The sequence below is a fragment of the Erpetoichthys calabaricus genome, chromosome 9, assembly GCF_900747795.2.
Source record: "Erpetoichthys calabaricus chromosome 9, fErpCal1.3, whole genome shotgun sequence".
Lineage (NCBI taxonomy): Eukaryota > Metazoa > Chordata > Cladistia > Polypteriformes > Polypteridae > Erpetoichthys > Erpetoichthys calabaricus.
This window is the reverse complement of record NC_041402.2, coordinates 84619445-84644123: the sequence shown is the minus strand read 5'-3', so window position 1 is coordinate 84644123 and position 24679 is coordinate 84619445. Positions and strand designations below refer to the sequence as shown.

General features: G+C 36.5%; 1 protein-coding gene across 2 annotated transcripts in view; it reads left to right on the top strand.

Moving 5' to 3' along the window:
- Positions 1-24679, top strand: part of wwox (WW domain containing oxidoreductase) — a 1257913-nt gene that overhangs the window by 392555 nt on the left and 840679 nt on the right. For both annotated transcript variants that reach the window (XM_028809817.2, XM_028809818.2), the window contains exons 7-8: positions 2047-2232; positions 23450-23714. In XM_028809817.2, coding sequence (XP_028665650.1) covers positions 2047-2232; positions 23450-23714 — 451 coding nt within the window. The remainder of the gene's footprint in view (positions 1-2046; positions 2233-23449; positions 23715-24679) is intronic.

Here is a 24679-nt window from a genome sequence, read left to right as displayed (position 1 = left end):
TTTCACAGACCCTGAGTTTGAGTTCTACTGTTGCCATTTCAGGAAAAAGGAGCAGCTGATAAAGGGCCTTGCCTTTAGTGAATTCCTGAGCAGAGACATGCCAACACCTAGAACTGGTTCCTGCTTTGTACCTTGTTCTGCTGAGATAGGCATTGGCCTCCTCTTGCTGTGAACTGAATAATCAACTTAGAAAGTGAATGCATAAATGACTGTCTTTATAGTTTATGGTGCTGTAATTAACTACTGAATTTTTTCTGGAATTAAGTACTTGTCATTACTGTTCAAATTTCTTGTAGGTTCTCATAATATTACCCTATATAATTTCTACATGGTAATGACTTTCCTTTGGGTGAGCTGTGAACCCTTGTGAAATCTGTCAAACTTACCTTAGTTTTTGCATGTCTTTAGCAAGTACAGTAAATGTATTAGAAAAAATGCATTTTGCTGTGTTTCATTAAGTGTTGAAACACTTCTAACACAAATGTCAATACTCATATTGTCAATTTGCAGGAGTTTATTATTTAGCAAAGCTCTTCATAAATATTACTGATGTAAGTGCCCTAGGGTACAGACTGGCACCCCAACTGAGATTTTATGCTACCCTGACACACTAGGTGCCAGCCTCCCTGGTCAACACTACCTGTGTGGACACCAGCAAGCCACACTGGGTATTGTAGTCCTGTTGGGCAGCCTTGTCGGATTCTGTGGGTGGTGCCAGGGGGAGCTACAGGGACATCCGTTTGACCCAGAACTGCTTCCATTGGGCACTGGAAGTACTCCCAGGTCCAACATAAAAGAATGTGCTCAACCTCCTCCAGGCAAGTTGGAGTTGGGTAGAAGTAGGACAATGCTTGCCTGGAGGAATAGAAAGAGAGAGAAAAAGAGAAGGACAGTTGTGTTTATACCACTGTCAAAGCCTTTTTAAGATAATTTTTGAAATAAACATTTTTTTATTGTACTTGTGGTGGTTGTGTCTAGGGAATGGGGTGTTGCAACGCTCCCTAGTGGTCACACTGTGTAACATACAGTCACTAGGAACTCAAGCTATTAAGCTCCACAATATTTTGCAGACTTCTAAAAAATAGCAATGTGGGACTGTTCAGTGATCAAACAAAAAACTACACTAATGTACGGCAGGAATTCTGGGTGCTGAAATTTGTTTAAAGGCTGACAACTGTTTTATTTATCCATTTGGATGCACTAAATTTAGATTTTAAACTGGTGGATGGAACTCATTGGTTGATGTGAATGATTGCCTGGAACAACAGCCTTGATATAGTTCAAGGAATAACAGAAACCTGAGGAAATTAGATTAAATTCAGATTGACCTAGTTGAATGATCAGTGTCTCACCACTCTGTGGAAGCCAAGTTCTCCCTAGAAAAATGTTTCAACAAAGTGCCATGTTAATAGAGGTTAGTTTTAGCCTTTCCAAAACTCAAATTCTGATGTAGACTTGTTTGTGTTTTTTATATAATTGTAGTGTTTCGCAACACAGCCTCACTTCCAACTTCTGCCCATGTACCGATGGCCTGTCATTCTTTTCAAGAGCCTCATGATTCAGAGAGTAATTTTTTTATATAATGGCAATCATCTAGGTCATAATGCAGAAAAATCTTCCTAAGCCTTTGACCACTATTATGATTTTGACCACCATTATGAGTTTGGTATGTAGTGTTAGTTTTATACCACCTTTGTTCCGTCTCCCTTTGTGTATGGGATGCTAATCTAAGCAACCTTTAGTTTTCTTGTGTATATTTCATCCATTAATACAGTATTGAATGCAGTTATCCAAGTCTTTTTTCTCAAATCCTTTAATTAATGGGAAATCCATTCTGTCATCTCAAAAAGTGTATGTCTTCATTACCTTCACAACTATTTTTTGAAAGCTTTGTAATAATTATGATACAATGTCCATGTTTGTTTGAACAATTCCCAGCAGTACTCCTGATTTCTTTAATTGCATCACTTCTTTTCCTTTTGCATCATTGTGCTTAGCTCTTTATATTTAAAACTATTTTCTTATGTTGGTCTTTTTATTGAACAGGCCCCTGCACGTACTTATTTGTAATGCAGCTGTGATTGGCCAGACTTGGCGTCTGACAGAAGATGGTCTGGAATCAACTTTCCAAATCTGTCATCTTGGTCACTTCTACCTTGTCCATCTACTTCAGGATGTGCTGCGCCGTTCTGCTCCTGCAAGGGTTATTGTGGTGTCTTCAGAGTCGCACAGGTTTGTGTGATTAAACTAAACTAATTTTTATTATTATAATATAGCAATGCTTTTTATTCCTGGGCACAGATTAGCACTGTGATGGCAGGTTTTCTCTTTCATCTGTCCTGCTTTCTTTATGAGAGTATATGTTTAGCATACTATATAGTATGTTGAATAGAAAAAGTGATAGAATGCAGACTGAACGGTTGCCTATTCAGCTTGAACACTTTCGTCAGAGGTAGAACAATTAAATCAAGATGCCTGATCCTTTCATTGTGTTGAGTAGTTTGTTGTGATCCAGTAAACAGAAGAAAGCGTTCTTTTTCCTTTTTTCTCCATTATTTAGTCACTATTCATATCTTGTTGCATTTTCCACTTCATTTTCTAAATCTAATATGCATATTGCATATCTATTACCTTTCTGTTATATTGTTTAATTTAAACAGTGTAGGAAAAAGTGAATCAAAAGTACTCTTCCATCCTGTTTAGTAGAATAAGACATTTTTAAAGAATTACCAATTTTTATACTCCTTTATAGAATGTGTATCTTACATTCTTCTAACATATGCTGCCATAAAATTATTTGATTTATCGCCATGCATATGTCATACCAGTGACAAGTGCCATTTTGCATATGCAGTTGTCTCATAGAATCCAGTAAAATAAATATTTACAATAATACAACCATTAAATTATCTTATTTTTTGTTGTAGCCCTATGGAGTTATAGCATCGTTCCAGTGCTAAAGACTAAAGACAATCTTGAAAGGGATTCTTTGGTAAACTGTGTTAAGTCTTGGAAGGAATCCTATCATATTGGTAGTATCATTGAATTGCTCTACTATAAACTTTACAAGAATGCATATTAGATTCAAAGTAGCAATCCTCTGTGCCTTTGTATACTCAATAATGCTTATGGTATCTTTACTTATTTAAGTTTCTTTTAGGCTTGATAAAAATCCACAAGCTGTAATCTAACAAAAGGGTAACACTTACTGAGCATATAACAAAATTGTCACCTTCTTGCAGATAACCTGAATCAATCCATGTGGCATTAAAACTCATTAGAACTAATTTTTTCGAAAGGTACAGTGGTCCTAAACAACTCACTGGAGATTTTAAAGTTAAATGTATGGTGTAATTGAGTTTTAGAAGGTATTTTCCTGTTAGGAGTTAATATACATCTATTTTTAAACACTATACACTATGTTGGAATTTTAAATATAGTATATGCCTGTTTTTAAGTACACTTTTGTTTAATTATATACTTAGGCACAAGCTAATTGTCATAGTCATGTATTTCTTTGTAATAATATTATTAGTAATGATATACTTATTGGCAAAATGTGTTTCAGAGGTGTAACAAGTTGACACAATAAGAATCTTGTTCAAGACAAAGAGTATGTATTTAATACAGTAGTAATCACTTGTGATTTTCTTGTCCTGCTACTTCTACTCGTAATTAGATTTAAATGTTAACACATTGGCTGCCACACTGACAATAGGTAAATCTGTTTCTGGTGTCAATATAAAATCATGATGTTATTTTATTAAGTAATTAGATGCATTTTCTTATTGAGCAAAACTCACAAAAAACATATTTTCTCAAAAATTTGAGTTAACTAGTAGTTGGCACATGGAGCAGAAAATTCTCCAAAGTTCTAGTTGGCAGTCAATTTGTTAAAACTATATTTTCAAACCTTTCTGCCCCATGTTTTCTTAAAAAAAATGCCCCAGTTTTAATATGAAATAAACATAAAAAATAAAATCATTATATACATTGTCATTTCAGATTTACATTTAGCTTAATCTTCTGGTGTTTGTACAGAGTACGTTAGTCAGATTAAAGCATGTAGGTCTACAAGGAATAATTGACAATATGATTACAATAGCTTTCATTAAAGCCATTTATTATAAAGTCTACCAGGCAAAACGCTTACCCTTCCTCGGATGTAAAAGTCCATTAAGAAATCACAAGATTCAAAGACAGGAATGCTATGTGTACTTTAATTGTAATGGTAGTAACAGACAACCTTTCTTGTTTCTGTGTCAAGCGTGCATCAAGTGGCAATCAGCACTCCAGTATATTCCTGCTATTGGGTTAAATTTAGACACCATTCACTGGACTAGAGCCCTGTCCAGGGTTATTTCCCTCTTTCTAGCAAGTGCAGCTATGATAGGCAGTTGGCTCCTGCACCCCTGAATTTGATTAAGCAGATTTGAGAATGTACTGTATGTGTGTGATATACTGTATATATATATATCTGTAACGGCACACTGCATGTTACACTTGACTTAAGCATTCATAGTTTTCATACTCTTTCTCTGTACGTTTAGCATTCGGTTACTTAGAAGTTGATGCGATTATTGCTTCCTGAGCAGCTCTTCTTTTCTTTTTATGTTAAAACTGATGAGTCAGTGTTTGTGTTGCAATTACTTAGTACATTTTCTTAAATCTTCAAACTGCCTCAAGAATGATTTAAGATGTGAAGAGGGAGGGGAAGTGATGGCAAAGGAGGTAGGGAGTGAAAATGGCGCCCATACGCATGTGCCACACGGCTACCCTGCTGGCCACTGCCGAGAGTTGATTCTACAATAAAATAAAATAAAAATAAAAAGAGGAATAACCTAGGAGGTCAGTCACCACCCTGTAAGCAGATAGTAGACGTCATGTAGTATATTTGTACAAAATTTCAGGTCAATATGTCAAACGGTTTGCGAGCTACAGGTGATTTAAAATCCTGGACAGACAAATGGACAGCCACGATAGTGTGTTATATAAGAAGATGTAATGTAATTTAAGCACTGTGTTTCATGAAATATTTGCTAGACCATTTTATGTTAGATAAGGTGTTTACCCTTTTGTTTGAACCCTTACAGTGTTTTTGCTGTTCATGTGTTTCTAAAACAGATTGGATATACTACGCACTACAGCTTACCAAAATTCAAAAGGCATTAAACAGGAAAAGCTGGTGCACGCAGCATAGGTGGCGACATGCACAAAATGCTATATGTAGCACTAAAGGTGCAATGAATGCTAAAGAAGTCAGTAAATTTACTGATTCTAAGCATTCCCCTCAATTACGAAGTTATCAACAAGAAATAAGTATGCTGATTCCTTGAACTACTTGTGCAAATGTGTGACCTACTTTATTTGTTTTTTTTATCATCCATTTAAAATATTAACCACAAGCAGTTTTATTTATTGATTTTTATAAATTCCAGGCATACTTTATTCAGTTTTTCTATGTATGAGGTAGAGGTGCATAATAAACAAGAATAGTTTTGTCTTGTACAGTATTTGAAATATTAAAATGTGTACTTCAGTTTAAATGTTTAAACTCTAAATATTCTTGATTGCAAGAAAATTTGTTATTTTTCTCTGCCTGTTAGAGGTTCACAGAGGGTTAAATCTCTAGGAAGGGATAAGAAGTAACATCATGTTCATAATCACTGACCCTTGAAATAGTCTACAGTGATACCCCACTTGCTTTTGTATGAAATTTGTCATTTGGGTAATTCCAATAAAAAAACATCACACTTTTAGACCTCATAGATTTTAACAAAACTCGGCATGCTGAATCTGTCATATGAGTTACCCATGGAACTGAAATTGCACATGTCTTGGATCAATATTAAGGGAAATTTAAGCTAACAAAGTTAGAATTTATTGGTGGTGGTGGGATTATGACTGACTGGCTATATTTCCTTACATACACAGTAGGTTGAACAGAAATTCTTCCCATATTGTTTTAAAGGTCTTTTCCAACTTTATATTTTGTGTAAATACTATGCTATCCCCAAAATGAAAAATTTCCATGTTATGAGTGATTATAATATTAAAAATTGAATCGCAAAAAAAAACTAAATTTTAAAATTGGTCAGTTTTTTACTAAAGCTATCTTATAATGTCATGAACGTCTCCAGAAAATTTGGTCTTTGGTTTTTGAGTCATTTCTGAGATGTCATTGCTTATCTGAAGTGTGCATCAAAACCACAGTTCCTTACGATGTTCTTGAATAGCAGTTAGTGATCAGTGAATGGTACAGGGTTATTAGGGTTCATGAAAACTAAGACTAAAGCCAGAACTAGCAGTCAAATTTTATTTTAATTGAAATAAAAATTGTTGTTAAAAATGAATTCAAAAGAGAATAATGTCAAAGTAACTAAAACAAAACATTGTAAAATCAGAATAGTTTTAGTATTTCTCTTCAGTTCACACTTTTGACTTCTTGAGAAAAACTGACCTGCTAAAAAGGGTCTTAAATTAACTCTTTGAGGGTTGAATTTTTTCAAAAAACTGCAGTTTTCTGTAAAGTACACAAAGCAATGGTTTCACACATAAATCAACATAAAACATCTGTTGCTATGTGCTGCGGCTGTTGTTGGCGCATGTTCGGCATCACAGTAGGAGTGTGGCGGTAGTGGTCTCAAGTGTGACACAATATGGTTTGTACCTCTTGTCAGCTACACAGAAGTGTTCAGCACCACAATCAGCTGGGGACCGATCAGATGATGCTGGTACCTCACTTTTGTTTTTGATATCTTGCATCAAACTCGGGTGTCCAACAAGTAAGAGTCCTATTCAACAAAAGTACGGATTAAAACGTCCATGGAGTATTTTGCTTGCTTTGTTTGTTCTTCACTACTCATGCATGCGTAGGGAATCGAGGTTAAATCAGCAAAGCTATGTAACTTTCCTTCTAGCAAAGAGAGTCGAACTAAAACGTAAGGGCGAGTTTTGTCACAGTTTACAGCTTATTACCATCCTCAACCCCTGAATTTTGACAAAAGTTGACATTAGCCCTGAAAGAGTTAAGTAAATAATATTTGAGATCGTGCACTCTTTCATTGTATGTTTTCAAAAAATATAGATTAAGACTTTCCTCTTAAACCGGAAAAACTAATACAAAAACTAAACTGAAACTAGATGGGCTTTTAGACCACTGGAATGAGGAAAGAAATTCAACTTTGGTGGAATCATGAATAAGTTATGTACAAGCAGTACTGTATGAATGGTAAGGTTGGAATGTAGGAACATAAGCAATGGCTACAGTCTCATTTTATACTCCATCAGAGCCTTTGATGCAACAATTGCGTCTTTGTTTGAAATTGTGTATGTGTGTCCTGTTGCTGTCACAGGTTCAACTACTAAAACCACATTCTGATAATCCATGACAAGTGTATCAGGATGGTATAGGATTGAGTAGGATGATGATGGTACATGAGGATGTAAAAAGTTCAGCCTCAACTCTCCAGTGCTGGGCATAGTTTCTTCAACACATTCTAGCAATTTACCTTATCTCTTGATGTTGAGGGACCAGTCATAGGTTCAGGATTAGAAGGGTCTGCTAAATCACTACTGGAAGAATCAGACTGACAGATCTGTTTGTTCTTAGGTGTGAGTTTTGATAGTCTTACACAACAATTTCTGCAGATGTGCTGACCCAACCTTAAAGTGAGACTTGGGTGATCATGTATTGCTGTCTCAGGCACATCTCGTAAAGCACAAGTTATCTTCTTGAGATGACATTTGAAAGGTTCCCAACAAGATTTCTGATTGAGTATAAACAACTTCTCTGCTGAAGATATTGTGAAAATGTATGCTGCAGCAGCAAAGACAATGGTTTCATCTCTGACAGGTAATTGACAGGACCTGCTATTGATTGATTACTTCCTACCAATTTGCACACCTCACTTCCCTCTGATTAATGCAGGACGGAGCATTGGCGTTTATTAGACACATTGGAATGGACCTTTTTCACAATAGCCATTTTGACAGGGTATGACGTTAATCTCTATTCAGCCCTGCAAGCAGGTCCTCCAACTTACAGGGAAAAATTGGGGGTTGGTGGCAGGATTGGCACTCTAGCCACTGTTTTAAAAAAAAAAAAAAACACACACACACTGCTCCAAAGTGATGCTGAGGTGTCACTCGCTGCACTCGGGTCCCAATCCAGATGGTTTCTGTGTGGTGGGTGTGACGACACGCTATCAGCGCATGCTTCCTCCCCCCCCATTTTGACATGAAATAGTATGGCAAGCACAGGTGTAAGTAATGATATGTGCAATTTCAGTTCCATGGGTTACTCATATGACCAAATCAGCATGCCAAGTTTTGTTAAAATCTGTGATAATGAGGTCCAAATGTGTGATGACTTGACATGGAATTACCCATTTTTAAATTTCTAGGAGTGTCTCATATATCAAAAATATTATATTAGTGATCAGCAACTTTGAATTAGTACAGAACATCACTCCACATACCTATATTACCTGTCCCCATATTTAGACAGTTTGGCTTACTCTTTATCATACAGTTGTAATTTCCTGCACAAAGTGTGCTTCAAAATGGCCTACAAATGAGGGTTTTTCAGGTCTAGAGTGCCAAAAGTAGGAGGAACCCCAAAAGCTTATGTTAAGACAAGTTGAATAGTGCATTGTATGTTTGAGTTTTCTTATGCCAGTGTGTCAGGAAAACTGAAGCGATTTTAAAGTGTTTATAAGTACAATAATTCTTATGAACACAATAAGTTATAAAGATATCCTGAATCCATTAGTCCTGCGGTGGGTTGGCACCCTGGCCCGGGATTGGTTCCTGCCTTGTGCCCTGTGTTGGCTGGGATTGGCTCCAGCAGATCCCCGTGACCCTGTGTTTGGATTCAGCGGGTTGGAAAATGGATGGATGGATGGATGAATCCATTAATTTAAAATGTGGCTCCTTAGGAAATAAAATCTTTTTGTCTTATATTCCAATCACAACTGTTTAAGCAATGTTTCCTTTCCAGTAACTCCTACTGTACAGATTATATTAGAAATCCCAAGACAGGCTAATTGTCAATTCCAAATGGGCCCTGTGATGGAATGGCATATCCTGTCCAGGGCTGTTTCTTGCCTTGTGTCTAGTGCTCCCAGGATAGGCTTTAGCCCCCCAATAACCCTGAATTGGATTATGAACGCCTGAGAAAGTTAGGTTGTATGTGGAAATAAAAATGTATGCCAGTGGTGTGTGTGTGTGTGTGTATGTGTATATATGTATATAGATAGATAGATAGATAGATAGATAGATAGATAGATAGATAGATAGATAGATAGATAGATAGATAGATAGATAGATAGATAGATAGATAGATAGATAGATAGATAGATAGATACTTTATTAATCCCAATGGGAAATTCACAGTATGTATGTATGTATATACTCACACATACTGAATAGTGTGCAGTGTTTCCCATCTAGTCATAATTCAAAAGGGAAAACTTTTTTTTAACAAAGGGAAATTAAATATGTGAGTTGTAGCCTTGAATTTTTAGCTTTGCTGCTATGCTTCATCATTGAACTGCTATGGCAGAAAGTAATGGTTTGAGAACCCTTTGGCTCAGTTAGCCTCCATTTTCCAATAGACTCTGCTGTGCAGCTAGAAATAGCTCAAAGAGTGGATTAAAGATTAATGGGGTGAGACATGAAAAGACTACACAGATTTAAAAAATGGCTAAGTCCCTTAAAAATAAATAAATAAATATACAAAAAATAAAAATAAAAACTGTGTAATACTGCAGCTTTAGCCAGTGCTGCTTTCTATAAGATGATATTCCCCAAATCTTATTGATTGAAGGATCCAGATTCAGCTTTTCTGTATTTTTTTATTTTATTTTTGAACGTTAAGACGGTGACATTTGACCTAAAGATTATATTTAAGCCTTTTGCCTTACAAAATTAAAACTGCCCTGACCCGAAGGAACAAGTAACTGAGAGAAGGAGAGGGAGGCACTGCCACATACTATGTGGAACAGCTGTGGAATAGCACCAAAGATTTAGAATGAAAGGTTTATCACTTCCAAACACACAGGCTTATAGTGTAACCAACACAATGCAGGTGGATTTACTTTTTCTTTTCACTTTAACACTATCTAAAATGTAGCGGACAAATCGTAAATTAGACGTTGTGGAAAAATCTTTCATTCTTTGTTAAAAGATTGAAAACTTTATCTTGTAATTATGTCATAATTTACAAATATCTCATTGTTAGCTCATTTAATTTTTTCTAATGTTCCATGTAATATTTAAATATATTGATCCATAGGCTTTACTCTGATTGCCTGATAATGTATGTTAGTAATCCTTAGCCACACATGAGAGAAATTCATAGTGTTCTGGATATTGAGTATATGGTTTTTGGATGGTATGTTCACAGATCATATGTGTTTACAGTAACATTTTGGATCTGGAAGAAATGTCACTGATTTGGATCAAAAGTTCCTTTAGATCAGGAGTTGCCAACTCTGGTCCTGGAAGACCACAGTGGCCGCAGGTTTTCATTCTAACCCTTTTCTTAATGAGTGACCTGTTTTTGCTGCTAATTAACTCCTTTTGAACTAATTTAATTGACTTGCTCTTGAAGACTCAGACCCCTTTCCTTAATTAGCAGCCAAACAATAATGAGATACAAATTGAGCCAAAACAACTGGGGCCTCATGCATAACTCCGTGCGTAGAACTCACACTATAACATGATGTAAGCACAAATGGCAAAATGTGCTTACGCACAGAAAAATCCAGATGCATAAATCTGTGCATTCACCAACTTCCACGTTCTTCCGCTACATAAATCCCAGTCAGCGTGAAAAGTAATGCACGTGCACGCACCTGCTGTCCCGCCCCAACTCCTTCCAGAATTACGCCTCTTTGAATATGCAAATCAATATAAATAGCCCTTAAGCTCAGCGTTCTGTGAAAAGGCAATGGCAAAAGTACGAGGAAAAATAGAAGAATTTTAGCGAATACCAAATGGAGGCAAAGAAAAACATACTATTTGTTGGTTTAAACAGTTATATAAGCAACAAAAGGAAGTTGATCGCGTGACATAGCGTGTTGGAGAAACTCAAAAGCTCAAGTTCACAAAGTCGCACAGTGCCCGAAATAAAAACGAAGTTGTCACATATGAAAGTCGGCGTGAAAAGGCGACTTGTAGCCCACCGTCTGAGTGTCATATGCAAGCTTATTAGGGTACAGTGGAAAAAAAAAGGCACACAGTGTGAAAAAAGCACTAAATGTCAACTTTAATCACGTAGTTTATTTTGTCATTAAAGTAGAACGTCATAAACTTCATCTTAAAATCATTTACTAGTTTCTCAAATCCCATCATAACTAAAGTAGCACGTTAAATGCTTTGTTTTGTATTTGATCTTATACTCTATGTGCCTGAATCACTAAGTGCTCTTCCTCTGACAGGACACAGAATCCATTACATTTGTAATATTACAGCTCTCTGAATAATTAAAATACTGAGAAGTATACGTGATATAATTTTCATGATGATATGAGTTAAAGCATGTTAATAAACATGGGAACACGGTGGCGCAGTGATTGTTCATGTCTTACACAAGATTCTTGCTGTGCCATGCGCGACCTTCGATGAAATGCTTTATTACAGAAGTACTGTCTTTTTCAAACATACTAACCCCCAATTCCTGTCCTTACTTTTCTTTCTCCAAATACCCAATCGCCACACAATCAGCTCTGTAATAGATGTTAAGCCATCTGTAAGCTTAGAACGCCGATTCTTCAAAACTTTTAAGGAACATCAAAATATCTTCGTAATGTTTAAGTATTCTATCCATCTATCCTTCCAGTGTCGCGCCAGCCACAGCATGAATACAGCGTGAGGCAGGAACAAACCGTGAACGAAGCTCAAGTTTCTCGCTAGCGATGCGGTGACCGTGTAATTAAAGTTAAAGTTTTAACTGTATAATATAATAAATATATTTTGCTGCATTTCATCTTAAAAATGATATTGTCATCATATGTAAATACGCGCTTTATAAAGTGGCTCAGGTTGTGCAATAGTATAACTGTATCATAAGTACAATTACCTCACGGTTACTTGCAAGTACAAACAGTTCTACAAGGAGCACTTGATGGACTGATTGAGTGCATTTATAGTTCTTGGGATGAAGCTGTTTGTGAACCGCGAGGTCCGAACAGGAAAGGCTCTGAAGCGTTGGTCGGATGAGAGCAGTTCAAATAGCGAATGGTTGAGGCAGCGTGTGCTTGATGCTGTATAGGCCTACGGATAATTCTCTTTCCGATCGCTGTAGATCTGTGATATAAATACTCAGAGTGGTGCAGTGAGAGTAATATGGAAAAAGGTGATCCACTGTGGCAACCCCTAATGAGAGCAGCTGACAGAAGTGGAAGAAGGTGCAGTGAGAGTAACAACGCTAAAGCAGTTATGGTATTTAGAATAGTTTGACCATTCTGTGGACCATTATATTGTTACAGGTTAATTACAATCAGATGCATTAAACTAATAAACAATATGCGGTTAATTTCAGTGTATTTATAAAGCCGCGTCAGGGATGTAGATCTGAAAAAGAAAGAATAACCACACAGGAACAGTAGCACTGCTTGCATACGACAGGGTATGAGCTACCGTGGAAATGTGCGTGGCTTTACGCCAAGTTTAGGTTTTATATATCGTGGAAACGTTCTTACGCAACATTTCTGTGCGTATGCACCGTTTATACATGAGGCCCCTGGTGTCCATCATACAATATCTGAAAATAAAGAATGATGAAGGTCTCAGGAATGTCAATCTGCTCAGGTCCCCAAAACATTTTAACAGTGCTTTTAGAAAGAGAAATTCAACAATTTCGGAAATGTCTGCTAATGCACCATGAGAACAGCAACAAAGCCATGAAATAAGAACGGATTTAATTAACGACAAGAATTGGCACCTCATTAAGCAGCTAGTTGGAGTAGAATTTCATTTCTATTTGGGTGCCATTTAAGGAAAGAAATGAAGCAATTCAGAGGAACAATGTAGAAATCTTAGAAAAGCAATTCAATTTAAGTGAATTCACAAGAAGTTAATTAGCAGCACAAACAGGGCACTCATTTAAAAAAAAGGGTTAGAATGAAAACCTGCAGCGACAGTGGTCCTCCAGGACCGGAGTTGGCGACCCCTGCTTTAGATCATGGGTGTCCAACTCCAGTCCTGGATTGCCGCAGTGGCTGCAGGTTTTCATTCTAACCATCTTCTTCATTAAGTGACCAGATTTTGTTGCTAATTAACTTCTTTTGCCTTAGTTTTAATTAACTTCAGTCAGGCCCCTTAGCTGCCTCTTTTTCCTTAATTAGCAGCCAAACAATAATGAGACACAAAACAAGACGCCACATGACCAGCTCACCTGTGCCCATCACACAATATCTGATCTCTCAGGTCACCAAAACATTTTGACCATGTTCTTAGAAAAAACAAAAAAATCAACAGTTTTGGAAATGTCTGCTGTGGCAGAATGAGAGCAGCAACAGGCCATGGACTTAAATAACGAGTTTAATTAACAGCAAGAATCAGCTTCTCATTAAAAAAGTGGTTGGAGTGAAATTGGTTGGAGTTTCAAGCCCCAATTAAGTTGGTCATCTGTTGGCACGTTTCACGTGTCATTTCTGTTTGGCTGTCATTTAATGATGAAATCAATCAATTCAGAGGACTGAATCCTTAAAAACAGGGCTATTAAAATGAAGGGAAAATAAGTTAATTAGCAGTGAAAACTGGTCACTGATTAGGAAAAGGGTTAGAATGGAAACCTGCAGCCACTGTGGCCCTTCAGGCCTGGAGCTGGACACCCTTGCTTTAGATAATATAGCACATAATCCAAACCTGATGATGGTATAGACATTCTATCTAATCACTTCTAAATATAACTTGAAATCGCTCACTCTACTTCAGTTTTCTGTTCTCACAGGTAAAAGAAGCTACACTTCAAAATGTGCATTGGAGGAGAAACCACACATTTAACTAACTTCATGTTGTTAAACTGTTTGAATTACAATATAGTCTTAATTGTAGCTGGGTGTTTATTTGTAGGATCCTGCATGTGCCCACTGAGAGGGGAAGGTGCACTAGCACTAGGACTATGATGCACTGTAACCACAGCAAGCAAAGCATATGGAGCCAATATTTATTACAAAGTTACACATAAGACTATCCACAACACCTGTCATTTTTAGGTGTACATATTGCTGAAACAAGCGTGAAAGACAGTGAGTGTGTGTTGAGTATTTAGAGGCAGTGGTCAAGGTGTTACTATACTTTACGTGATCCCATGTCTTATTGGCTGATAACCGTATAAAGTCTACACCACCTGGCATTAGGTTCATTATCACTGAAGGAGGCTGTTATAGCTTTGGCTTCACATTTTAATCCCTGGCTCTATACTGAGTGCACATGGTAAACACAAGCAGGTAGAAAAGAGCTCAACAATATTCATCGGAAATGTATCATATCAAGACTCATCTCTATAAACTACAGTTTGGGGAGTGATTTCTAGTTTACTAACTCTTGGTAATAATGTACATGTGTGGTAGATTAGCTGGGTTTGATAATGCAAAGTGCAATCTTTTGCAATGAGAAAAAAAACCAACATATTATACAAAAAGGTGCAAAAAAAATGATGAAGCCCTGCTGATAAGTATATCCAGGTCATGACATACTGTACTGTATGCCACAACAAGAACAATGATTTTTCAAATAATATAAAAGCTTTTTTTTCTTTTTCAGAGCATGGTTTCCTTTTGACACTGTAATTTTTTATTGAAGTTTTAAAATTGTAATCGACAGAAGATTGCTTAATAGTGTGCAGGCAAACCAAAGTCATTACTCATAAGATTTAAAAAAAATTGTCAGAAAAACTGTTTAGAAATGGAATGTTTAGTAATTGATAAGGATTATTTCATGCAGCACTGTTTCCTTGTATATTTTTGAATTTGTACAATTAGAAAAATCTATCTACTGTCCTTTCATGTTTTATTTTTTAATGTTGTCAGCCAAAGTACCTTTTGTGAAACAACTGTTGAGCAATGTAGTCCAGGATTTTTTTTATTTTTGGCACTTTAAGTATTCATCATACATATGTATTAAGCCAAGTAAAAATATTTTTCATGCAACTTTAATTCTCAAAATCATCTATGGTTTCACAAGGTCTCCTTTCAAAACCTTCCCACGGTATCTCTCTACATGAATTTTCTGCACATTTCAAAATGCCGATCACTTTGAAACGTATCTCTTGATATGCTGCTGAAATTAATGCTTCAGCTTGTTTAGCTGTTTTTGTGTTAAACTGATGACAGGGTAGTAGTCAATACAGTCTGATTTAACATACTGCAAAGTTTCCCACATAAGAGGTAAAAGAAAGCATCAGTAATATTGTGTCAACTGGCCATTGTTCAACAATTAATTAATGGACAGATATTATTAGTTTCTGTGTACATTTATCAGTTACTATTTTCTTTTCTGTGTGTTTTAACAAATCTCTGTCTTTTTGTGCATCTATTCTGTATTTAGTAATTTGTAAAAAATTTACGCTTGCATTTTACCCAAGAACTTGTCACAGCACTCTGCCCCTGCATTCAGTGAAGAATGCTATGCAAAAGTAAATTGAATTGAATTGAATATATGTAATATAGACAAGTGTTTTATCTGGAGTCTCCTTTCACTCCCTCCTATCCAAAAAAGGCTTCTAAATGGTGTCCTTATAATATGGAAAAAAGATCAAGTTCTTAACACTTAAGATTTTATATTCTACTACACTACAAGGCATCCTGTTCCATATCAACAATTTCAGTGTAAAGAATTATTTTGTAATATTTTTTGAAATACAGTATACTTTTACTTTTTACCTGAGCTTCGGGAATACCTTATACTTCTCAGTTTGTATTAATGTAATGTTGTTTTTTCTTTTTGTAATATTAGACCCAAAATTGCATACACTTTTCCAAATGAAGCCTCATAAGTGTATTAAATGGCTCAATCATATCCTTAAATGCTGCCATTAGGAGATGTTATTCAGAAACAAAATTTGAAAGGTGATTTCATCCAACCGAATTTTTCACTAAAACAGAAAGATTCTTTGTTCATTACTTTGGCGAAATGGAGCAATTGATGAGTTATTAAAGTTATAAAATAATAGGTGTTTTTGTGAGTTGTAATTATTTTAGTAGTGTAACATTACAAATGCATTAATCTAATTGGCTTGAAGCATAACTGGTTTAAATTCCCCAATGAATGTAGTTAATTTTGACTTTGATCTAACCTTAGTTGTATCATTTTTGCACTCTCTTAGGTCTCCCTTCTCTAGTTTAGAAATATTGCTAAATGAAAGCATTTTTTAAAAGCAAAAATTCAAGAAGCTGGTTCATTCATTTGTATAAAACATAATTGATTATTTTAATGCTTTATTGACAGGCTGTTAAAATTGTTCAGTTACTACTCTACAGTTAATTGAAAATGCAACGCTGAAAATTACAACCAGAACTAGCAATTGTGACGCAGTTTTTAAATCATTGCAATGGCCTCTTATTACATTTAGAGCCAATTGTACAATGCTACTTTTGACATGTATTAATGCTTTTCTCCATAGTGTACACTGCAGACACAAGATACAGATCTTCGTAAAACTGACAGGATAAATTAAACTGCACTATAAGGGAATGCTTTCAGCTATAGAGTGCCAGAACTTTGGAATAATCTTTCTTCCAATAATAGGAGAAGAGTGATATTTTTATGTTCTTTCAGAGTTTTTATGCTTTGCTTAAAGATGTATTGCATGTTTTTTAAGTACGATATATTATTAGTGAGTGAAACATTCTGAATACATATCTGCATATTCACTTTGTAAGAAAATATTGAAATTAAATTAATAAACCAATAGTTTCCTTTTATAATGCAGCTATATGAGGAATTAAACAACTACATTTAGATAGACAGTAATAATAATTATTATTACTTACATTTATGAACCGCTTTTCTCACTACTCAAAGCACTTTTAATTGTGAGTAGGGAGCCACTTCAACCACTACTAATGTGTAGCATCCACCTGGATGATGCAACACCATTCATTTTTTCGCCAATACACTCACCACACATGACCTGTTAAGTGGTAAAGAGGTGAGAGATAATTAGGGGATGATCATGGAGCCAATGGACTAGGCTGTAATGGACAATTTAGCCTAGATATCGGGATACACCCTGCTGTTTATGAAGGATGCCCGGAGATCTTTTATGACCGCAGAGAGTCAGGACTTTTACCTTTTACATCGGACGGCGCTATTTTTACACTGCACAAGGGTATTATGATCCACATTCAGATCACATGGTAAGTGCCCCCTACTATCCTCACCAACACTGTTCCATTGCATTCCAGAAGCAACCCAAGCTTTTCCTGGTTGGTCTCCTATCCAAGTACTGTACAGGCCCTGGTAGATGACCTCTTCTGAAGTGAATGTAGTATGGCTGATTGATATTTTTTTATTTCTAAAGAATAACATTTATTAAATTCATTATGAAATCCATTAGAACCACAAGATCTAACCATTGATAAAACAACATTATTAATAATTCAGTCAGGACCTCTAAACACTCCTATTCCATCCCTTCTTCATTATATAAATACCCACCCAAGCCCACTCTTTACTGATGCTGCCACTTGTAGTAAGAACTTCTCCACGAGCCGCAATTAGTACACTCCTGTCTCTACCACTACTGCCTCTGTTCTTTTCCAAGTGAAGTTGTTCCAGTTGATTAAATGTTTTATTTGGATAGTAGTATTTTTACAGAGATTATGATAAAAGATTGCAGATATTTTCTACTTTTTGAATATAGTGACCATCTGTTTTAAACCTGCTATGAAACAAGACCGCCACCCTTGCACTGCCATTTGTCCCATTACTGAAGAAACAGTTCCCCTTCCAGTCCCTGCTGGACTCCCACTGGTTTGTCTCATCTTTGTGGGTCTTCTGTAAGAAGACTGTCAGATTTTTCTGGGCTATAAGCTCAATGACCATCAGCCTCTTACTGAGATTACATCCTCCATTTAATATTTAAACTTCCCATTTGCAAAGTCATCATACTGATTGAATATATATAACAACTCGGCACAAAACCAAGAGACCACTACAGACAGAATGGCAGAAGATTCTTAAAAGTCTTATCAATTAGGCTTTTGATTGTTTGGACTTTTTCGTTAGTTGATTTGTGATGTTCTTTAATCTCACAAGCTCTTAATGGTAAACATTATGGAAGTTGTCTTGTCTCTTCTCAGACTCCAGACTGATGTTATGTTGCATACAGTCATGCAGGCAGCATGCCGGGCATCTCATATGATGCGTGGCCTCCTTCCCACCTGTGCGCCACACATGTGACAGTGAGGCAGAGCTGCTTCAGCTTCGGCAATTAGCTGCTGCCTGGGCCAGGTGTCAGGACATACTCCCTGTCTTCCCACATGATGCACAGCCTGACAGACAGACACACAGTGAGTCCCAGTCCTCTCCTCCTCCAACTCTTCAGGTGCAGTGCTGCATGGTGAGTGCCAGCCAACCCGGGTGCAGTCCAGACTCCAGTGAGTGACAGAGTCCAGGCAGCTTCCTCCTGTCATTGCCTCTGCCAGTTTGCCTTGTTCATAATAGTGTTATTAATGATTTTGCTGCAAGAAAGTCAAGGCATGTCCAATTTTAAAAAGACTTTTATTTGCAATGTTAAGTCCCTCCATTTACCAGCAAAGTGTTTCTAATATTATTTATTTGTTGTACTTCCTTGTTTTATATAATGTTTGTAGAGTCTTTTAAATAAGCTATTTACATGCAAAGTGGTTCTATTTTGTTATTTTATTGTTCTATATAAGTTTTATATATTTTGTTACATACACAATAATATTGTTATATTATTATTTTTTTATTCTATTTATATTTTTTTTTTTATTAAATACTAGGGGGCTTCGCCTCCTGCTCGCTTCACTTGCCAACCCAAACTTTGCTCGCCAACCCTAACCACCCTGCCTCACCCCCACCCCCACCGACCTGCGCTATGCACCAGCCACTTCACGTCTCTGCCGCTCGTGTTGTGAAGAGGGGGGCTGAATGCACCCCAAGGAGATGCGGTCACTCCTCCGCAACCCCCCTCTTAAACAGTGATACAATGGGAAACAAATAGAGTTTTTTTTTTCCTCCTCTTTGCTCGATCAGCTGCTGGCTTGCTGCTGCTGCCATGCCGCGTGACCTGCATCTCGTGCGGTGCTTCGAACATTTAAAAGCATGTACAGCAGCTGTCCTTTTGTCTCACTGCCTTGTCTGTCTTCTCCCTCAGACATCCTCTGCTCCTGTTGGGGGTCCCGAATTTCGAGGTGTGTCCCTATGCAGAGGAAGATTTTCTATTCTTTTAATTGAGAGAGACACGGAACTGTCCCCTCCTGGAAACATGAATTAGACGATCTAAAAGTTTCCGACTTAAAGTTTAAATCTGAACAATATATTCAATCTCTTTTCGCTATTCCGTTATTTCACCAAATAATAATTTCCGTTTGTTTGCACTAATGCGATCTTTACTATAATTTTTTTTGAGACTTTCGAATTTTTCTACTTCCATTATCTCTAACTTGCTCTGAATTTGCATCGCATTGACATTTTTGAATTCTTTACGACGTTCTACTTTGTCATCTACTCTTTGTCTTTTTCTGGCCCCGGGCGTGGTTAAATCTCTTGGCACAAAGTCTCATTTCGCGGGAAGTGAAAGTGTCTTTCTGAGAAAGTCACGTCTCGTCTCATCTCATCCCAAGGTTTTTTTATATAATAAATAGTTGCAATTTTTTTTGTTTTAACTTTTGTTAGTAGCATACTTTGTGTATGTGTGTGTGTGTGTATAATGGTGTGAAGATGGGGGGGGGGGCGGGGCTTGCAGAGTTTTTTTGCCTGTGGCACCAAATAGATGAGAAGTGGACCTGCCCATCCTGCCCATCCCCCTTATCGATACACCAAAAAGTGCAGAATCATCTGAGAATTTCTGCAAGTGACATGACCCAGTGTTATGTTTCTAGTCAGAGGTGTACAGAGGGAAAAGAAAATGAGGCAGGATTATTCCTTGTGGTGTGCAGTGTTACTCCTTTCCATATCAGAAACACAGTCCTTGACTTTCACAAACTGCCGTCTGCCGTACAGATAGTCCATTATCCAGGAACCCATAGGCTCATCCACCTGCATATATCTGAGTTTGCCCCTTAACAGAGATGGCTGGATCGTATTGAAGGCATTGTAGAAATTGAAAAAAACATTATCCTCACAGTGCTTTGTGCAGGTGAGAATAAATATTTTGTAGGTGATAGATAATTGCATCTTTCTCTCCAGTCTTTGTGTGATAGGCAAACTGCAGTGGGCCCTGGTGGTCTACCACAAGAGGACTTGTATAGTCCAGGACCAGTCTCTGAAAGGTCTTCATGATGTGAGACATAAATGCCACTGGTCTGTATTCATCAGGTGAAAAGACACCTGAATTCTTTGGAACATGAACAATGCAGCATGTTTTCCACAGAAGGGACAGTTTCTGAAGCCTTAGGGACAGACTGAACAGGTGACAGAGGACATCATAAAGTTGGCCAGCATAGGCCTTAAGACCTCGAAGACTGACTCCATCTGGTCCTACAGCTTTTCCGGTGTGTAGCTTCCTCAGTTGTCTTCTTACTTGGTCTTTAGTTATGGACAATCCACGTAGATGGTCATTGGTGCACTCATCACTGGCCATTGCAGTCTATGTGGTAGGAGCTGTTGATTTAGTTGGGATGGTGTGGAAAGAATGGTCATTGGAAGAAGGCAGCAGTAGGAGGGAAAATCTACTAAAAAATTTGTTCAGGACGTTAGCTTTTTCCACATCCCCTTCTAGCACCTGAGCACTCGATTGCTTGAGTAGAGTAATTATGCCCAGTACGTTCCAGACATCTTTCATGTTATTCAGAATGAGTTTCTTTTCTGTTTCAGCTTTGTAAGCATCATGTCACTGTTACAATTACCTATTATAAAGAAAAAAATTAGAAAAAAAAACTCTTCACACAGCAGCTTTTTATTTTAAACCAACTATTATACTTTTACTATCCTATGAAAAAGATGCAAATCTTTGTGTAGGTATGGTAGATCATATCAAAAAAACTGTAGGGATGTTTGAAATATTTGCTGAAGTCTTATAAAACTGCATGATATTAGAACAGAATTCCCCCGTTTAAGCCCTTGTCTCTTAGCCCACCTGTATATTATAGATGATTTTCTGTCCTGCCTTTTCTCTATTAATCATGTTATTGTGCATTGACTTGCATGTGTGCCCTGCCACTAGACAACATGTAACAGTTAAATACCTTTCATCTGTCCAGTTTGTTTTGGTAGTAGAACTTTAGGCTTAGAGTTCTTTATTGGCATTCAGGCAGAGTGGTGGCTGTGAGGCTAGGGATCTGCACTGGTAATCGAAATGTTGCCGGTTCGAATCCCGTAAATGCCAAAAGGGACTTTACTCTGTTGGGCCCTTGAGCAAGGCCCTTAACCTGCAATTGCTAAGCGCTATATAAATGCAAAGAATTATTATTATTCAGAAAATTATCTATTAGATTCCTTGTGTAATCAACATTTCTTTATCTTCTTGACTGGAATTTCTTCTAATCCGACAAGCTACCAGTTAATATACTGACCTTTACCTGTACAACTACCGATTCATTTTTTGAAGAAAAAAATCTACAAATACAGTTTCAGAAAAGAATACTATGTATGTAATACTGTGAATGTAACCATTACATGAAAATAAATGAGGAGAATATGTGTTATAAAGAGAAGAGATCAGCTGTGTTGTGTTGTGTAAATCATTTCCTTTGGTGGAAGGACATGCACCTTTATGTGTTTAGGGTGAGGGTATCATTATTGTGTAGGTCTCAAAGCAATCGTAGCAGAATGTCTATGCTAAGTAATGAGCAAGCCCAGTTGAAAGTCCTGTCTATAACCATGGCACAAATCAATATTTTTTCCTTGAGGTTTCATATTTCTTAAGTATCTACTGACTGATCAATTTTTAAACCATTATTCATGTTAGTCACTGCTATCCCAACAGCATTAAACACAAGATGGAATACTGTTTTATTTTTGCATTTTTTATAGTTGTTATTGCACAGTGACTTTACTAATAATAACTAATAACTGTCAATTTCTTTGATCAGTGTAGTGATAAACCTTTCAAATCTCATAACTTATTTATCATGTTAAATCATATTGAAGTTATGGAATAAGATGATCCACTGTGGCAACCCTTGATGGGAGCAGCTGAAAGAAGAAGAAGAAATCATATTGAAGTTGATTATAATTGTAACAGTTAATATTAACATTTATTGATATGTGTTGTTAAAATATAAGCGCATTTATAAACTGGTTTCTTGTTGAAAAACCTGGTTTGGGTGGACTGTTCTTGAGTCGTTGTGTCCTTTGCAGTTGAATTTTGGTTTATTGATTTGTGTATTGTCTTCCCCAAGTCTGCTTCCCCGTCCTTGGATGTTTTGCTTCTGGATCAAGCCCCCAGGCCCCTTATAACCCTTTCCAGGAAACATCACTTTTACTTACTTTTTAATTATGGACACCTATACTAAAGTGAAGTCAATTTTTTCCCTGTTTATTTCCATGAAGCAGAACTTGGCAAAAATATAAAAAGTGGAGACATGCATTATCATAGAACTTTTAAAGCATTTGAACAAACAAATTGATATATAAATATTCCTGACAGGGCTAATAAATTAGTAATGGATTAGCAAGTGCTTTTATTTGTACTATCTGAAATTTGTTATGGTATTTTTAGAATTTGTGTTCAACAATACAATGTAAAAACACTGACTGATTACATGGAGATAGTGAAATTCTTTTTACACATGATAAAAGAAGAATGCAGATCTAAGTTTAGCCTTTTAGAAGTCTTACCTATACTAAATTGAATATTTTAAAGCGTGAAATGCAGGAACACGTTGCTCTGGGAACATATCAAGCATCTGGTGTTTAGCAGCTCTGTCAGAGACAATTAGGTTCATGTTGGCTCTTTGATTTGCGCTGAGCCATGTCATTAGTATACTGTGAAAACAGTAAAATCTGCCAAAGCTCATTCCGGCTATATTTACTTTCTTGTATTTTGTCTTCTAAGTTTTTTGCTTGTTTCCAATGCTGAGTTTGTTTTATTTAGATTTGTCCCCCAAGTACCATTCTGCTTTAACACTAATCAAGGTAATATCTAACTGAACTGTGGGAAGAAGACTTTTTAAATACATCAGTTATATTTGTATCAGATATTTTTAATTTTAAGAGTTAATTACAATAATGATAACACATTATGTTTTTGGCAATTTGTTCTCTGTATATTATAAATGAAACAGTATCATTGATTTTTACATTCCAGGTTTACAGATCTTGTGGACACCAACTATAAGATAGATCTCAACTTGCTCTCACCCCCAAAGAAAGAATACTGGTCCATGCTAGCTTACAACCGTAGTAAACTCTGCAACATTTTGTTTTCTAATGAACTAAACCGGCGCCTTTCCCAGTATGGGGTCACCTCTAATGCACTGCATCCTGGGAATATGATGTACACATCACTTCATCGCAGCTGGTGGGTCCTGACTTTCCTCTTTACCTTGGCCCGACCATTTACAAAGTCAATGGTAAGTTAATGGAAATTTATTCTTATCTGCTGGGTTCTGCTAAATCATTTTGTTTATTAAGAAAACAAACCATGATCTTCACGGCTAATAGATTACCTGTTTTTCTGGGAACTGCAGTTTTGTAACTGCTTGTTTTGAAGTTTCTTTGGTGTGTTTTACAGAATTGTTGTTAAAGCACTTTTTTCTTTTCTGTTGAATTTTTTTAATGGAAAGCAAATGAAGTCTACTAGTTGGTTGTTTTTGTGTAATTTAATAGTATTTCAAATTGTGAAATATTTTATTCAAGTTTCATTTCTGTTTTCACTGTTGTAGCCGTTTCTTTGTTTAATAATGCACTTGAGATAACAATTAAAAAAGCATCTTCATACAATTTATTGGACTTGCAAAATATTTAGCTTCTTGTGATGCTGAGTGATAAATTCCTGTACTGAGGGACCAAAATTGAAGTAGTAATATGACTTTGGAGAAAACAGAAGAAAGTAAGGGTTACAGCTCAGAAGAGCTAGAGAGATTTAACAGATCTTTTCTGTTTGAAGACTGCATTTTCTGTCATCTTTGTAACTGAGTCAAGTCTTCAATGCATAGTAATTAAAGATGGCAGGAAACTGGAACTATTATCAGTTTCTTTTTGGGAAAGCACATTTTTAGCTCAGTGAGAGCAACAGGGTTTTTGTTTGTGCTTGCAATAATTTACTGTTTGTGTGTCTGTGTTCTGCTTTTTAAACCTATTTTGTACGTAAGGATTATAAAGACATCCTTCTGCCTTTGTTATTTTAGTAGCAATAGTGTTAATTTCTACCATGTCTTTTGCCAAATATATATAATGTTAAAAAAAACAATGTGTCATATTTTATTTACCGGTAATTTGATTATTGAATAACATACCCTAAGGTTTCAGTATTAGAAGTACAGTTTTCTTAAAACAAACAATATTAAAACATCTGTCTTATTTTCTGGACAAAAGG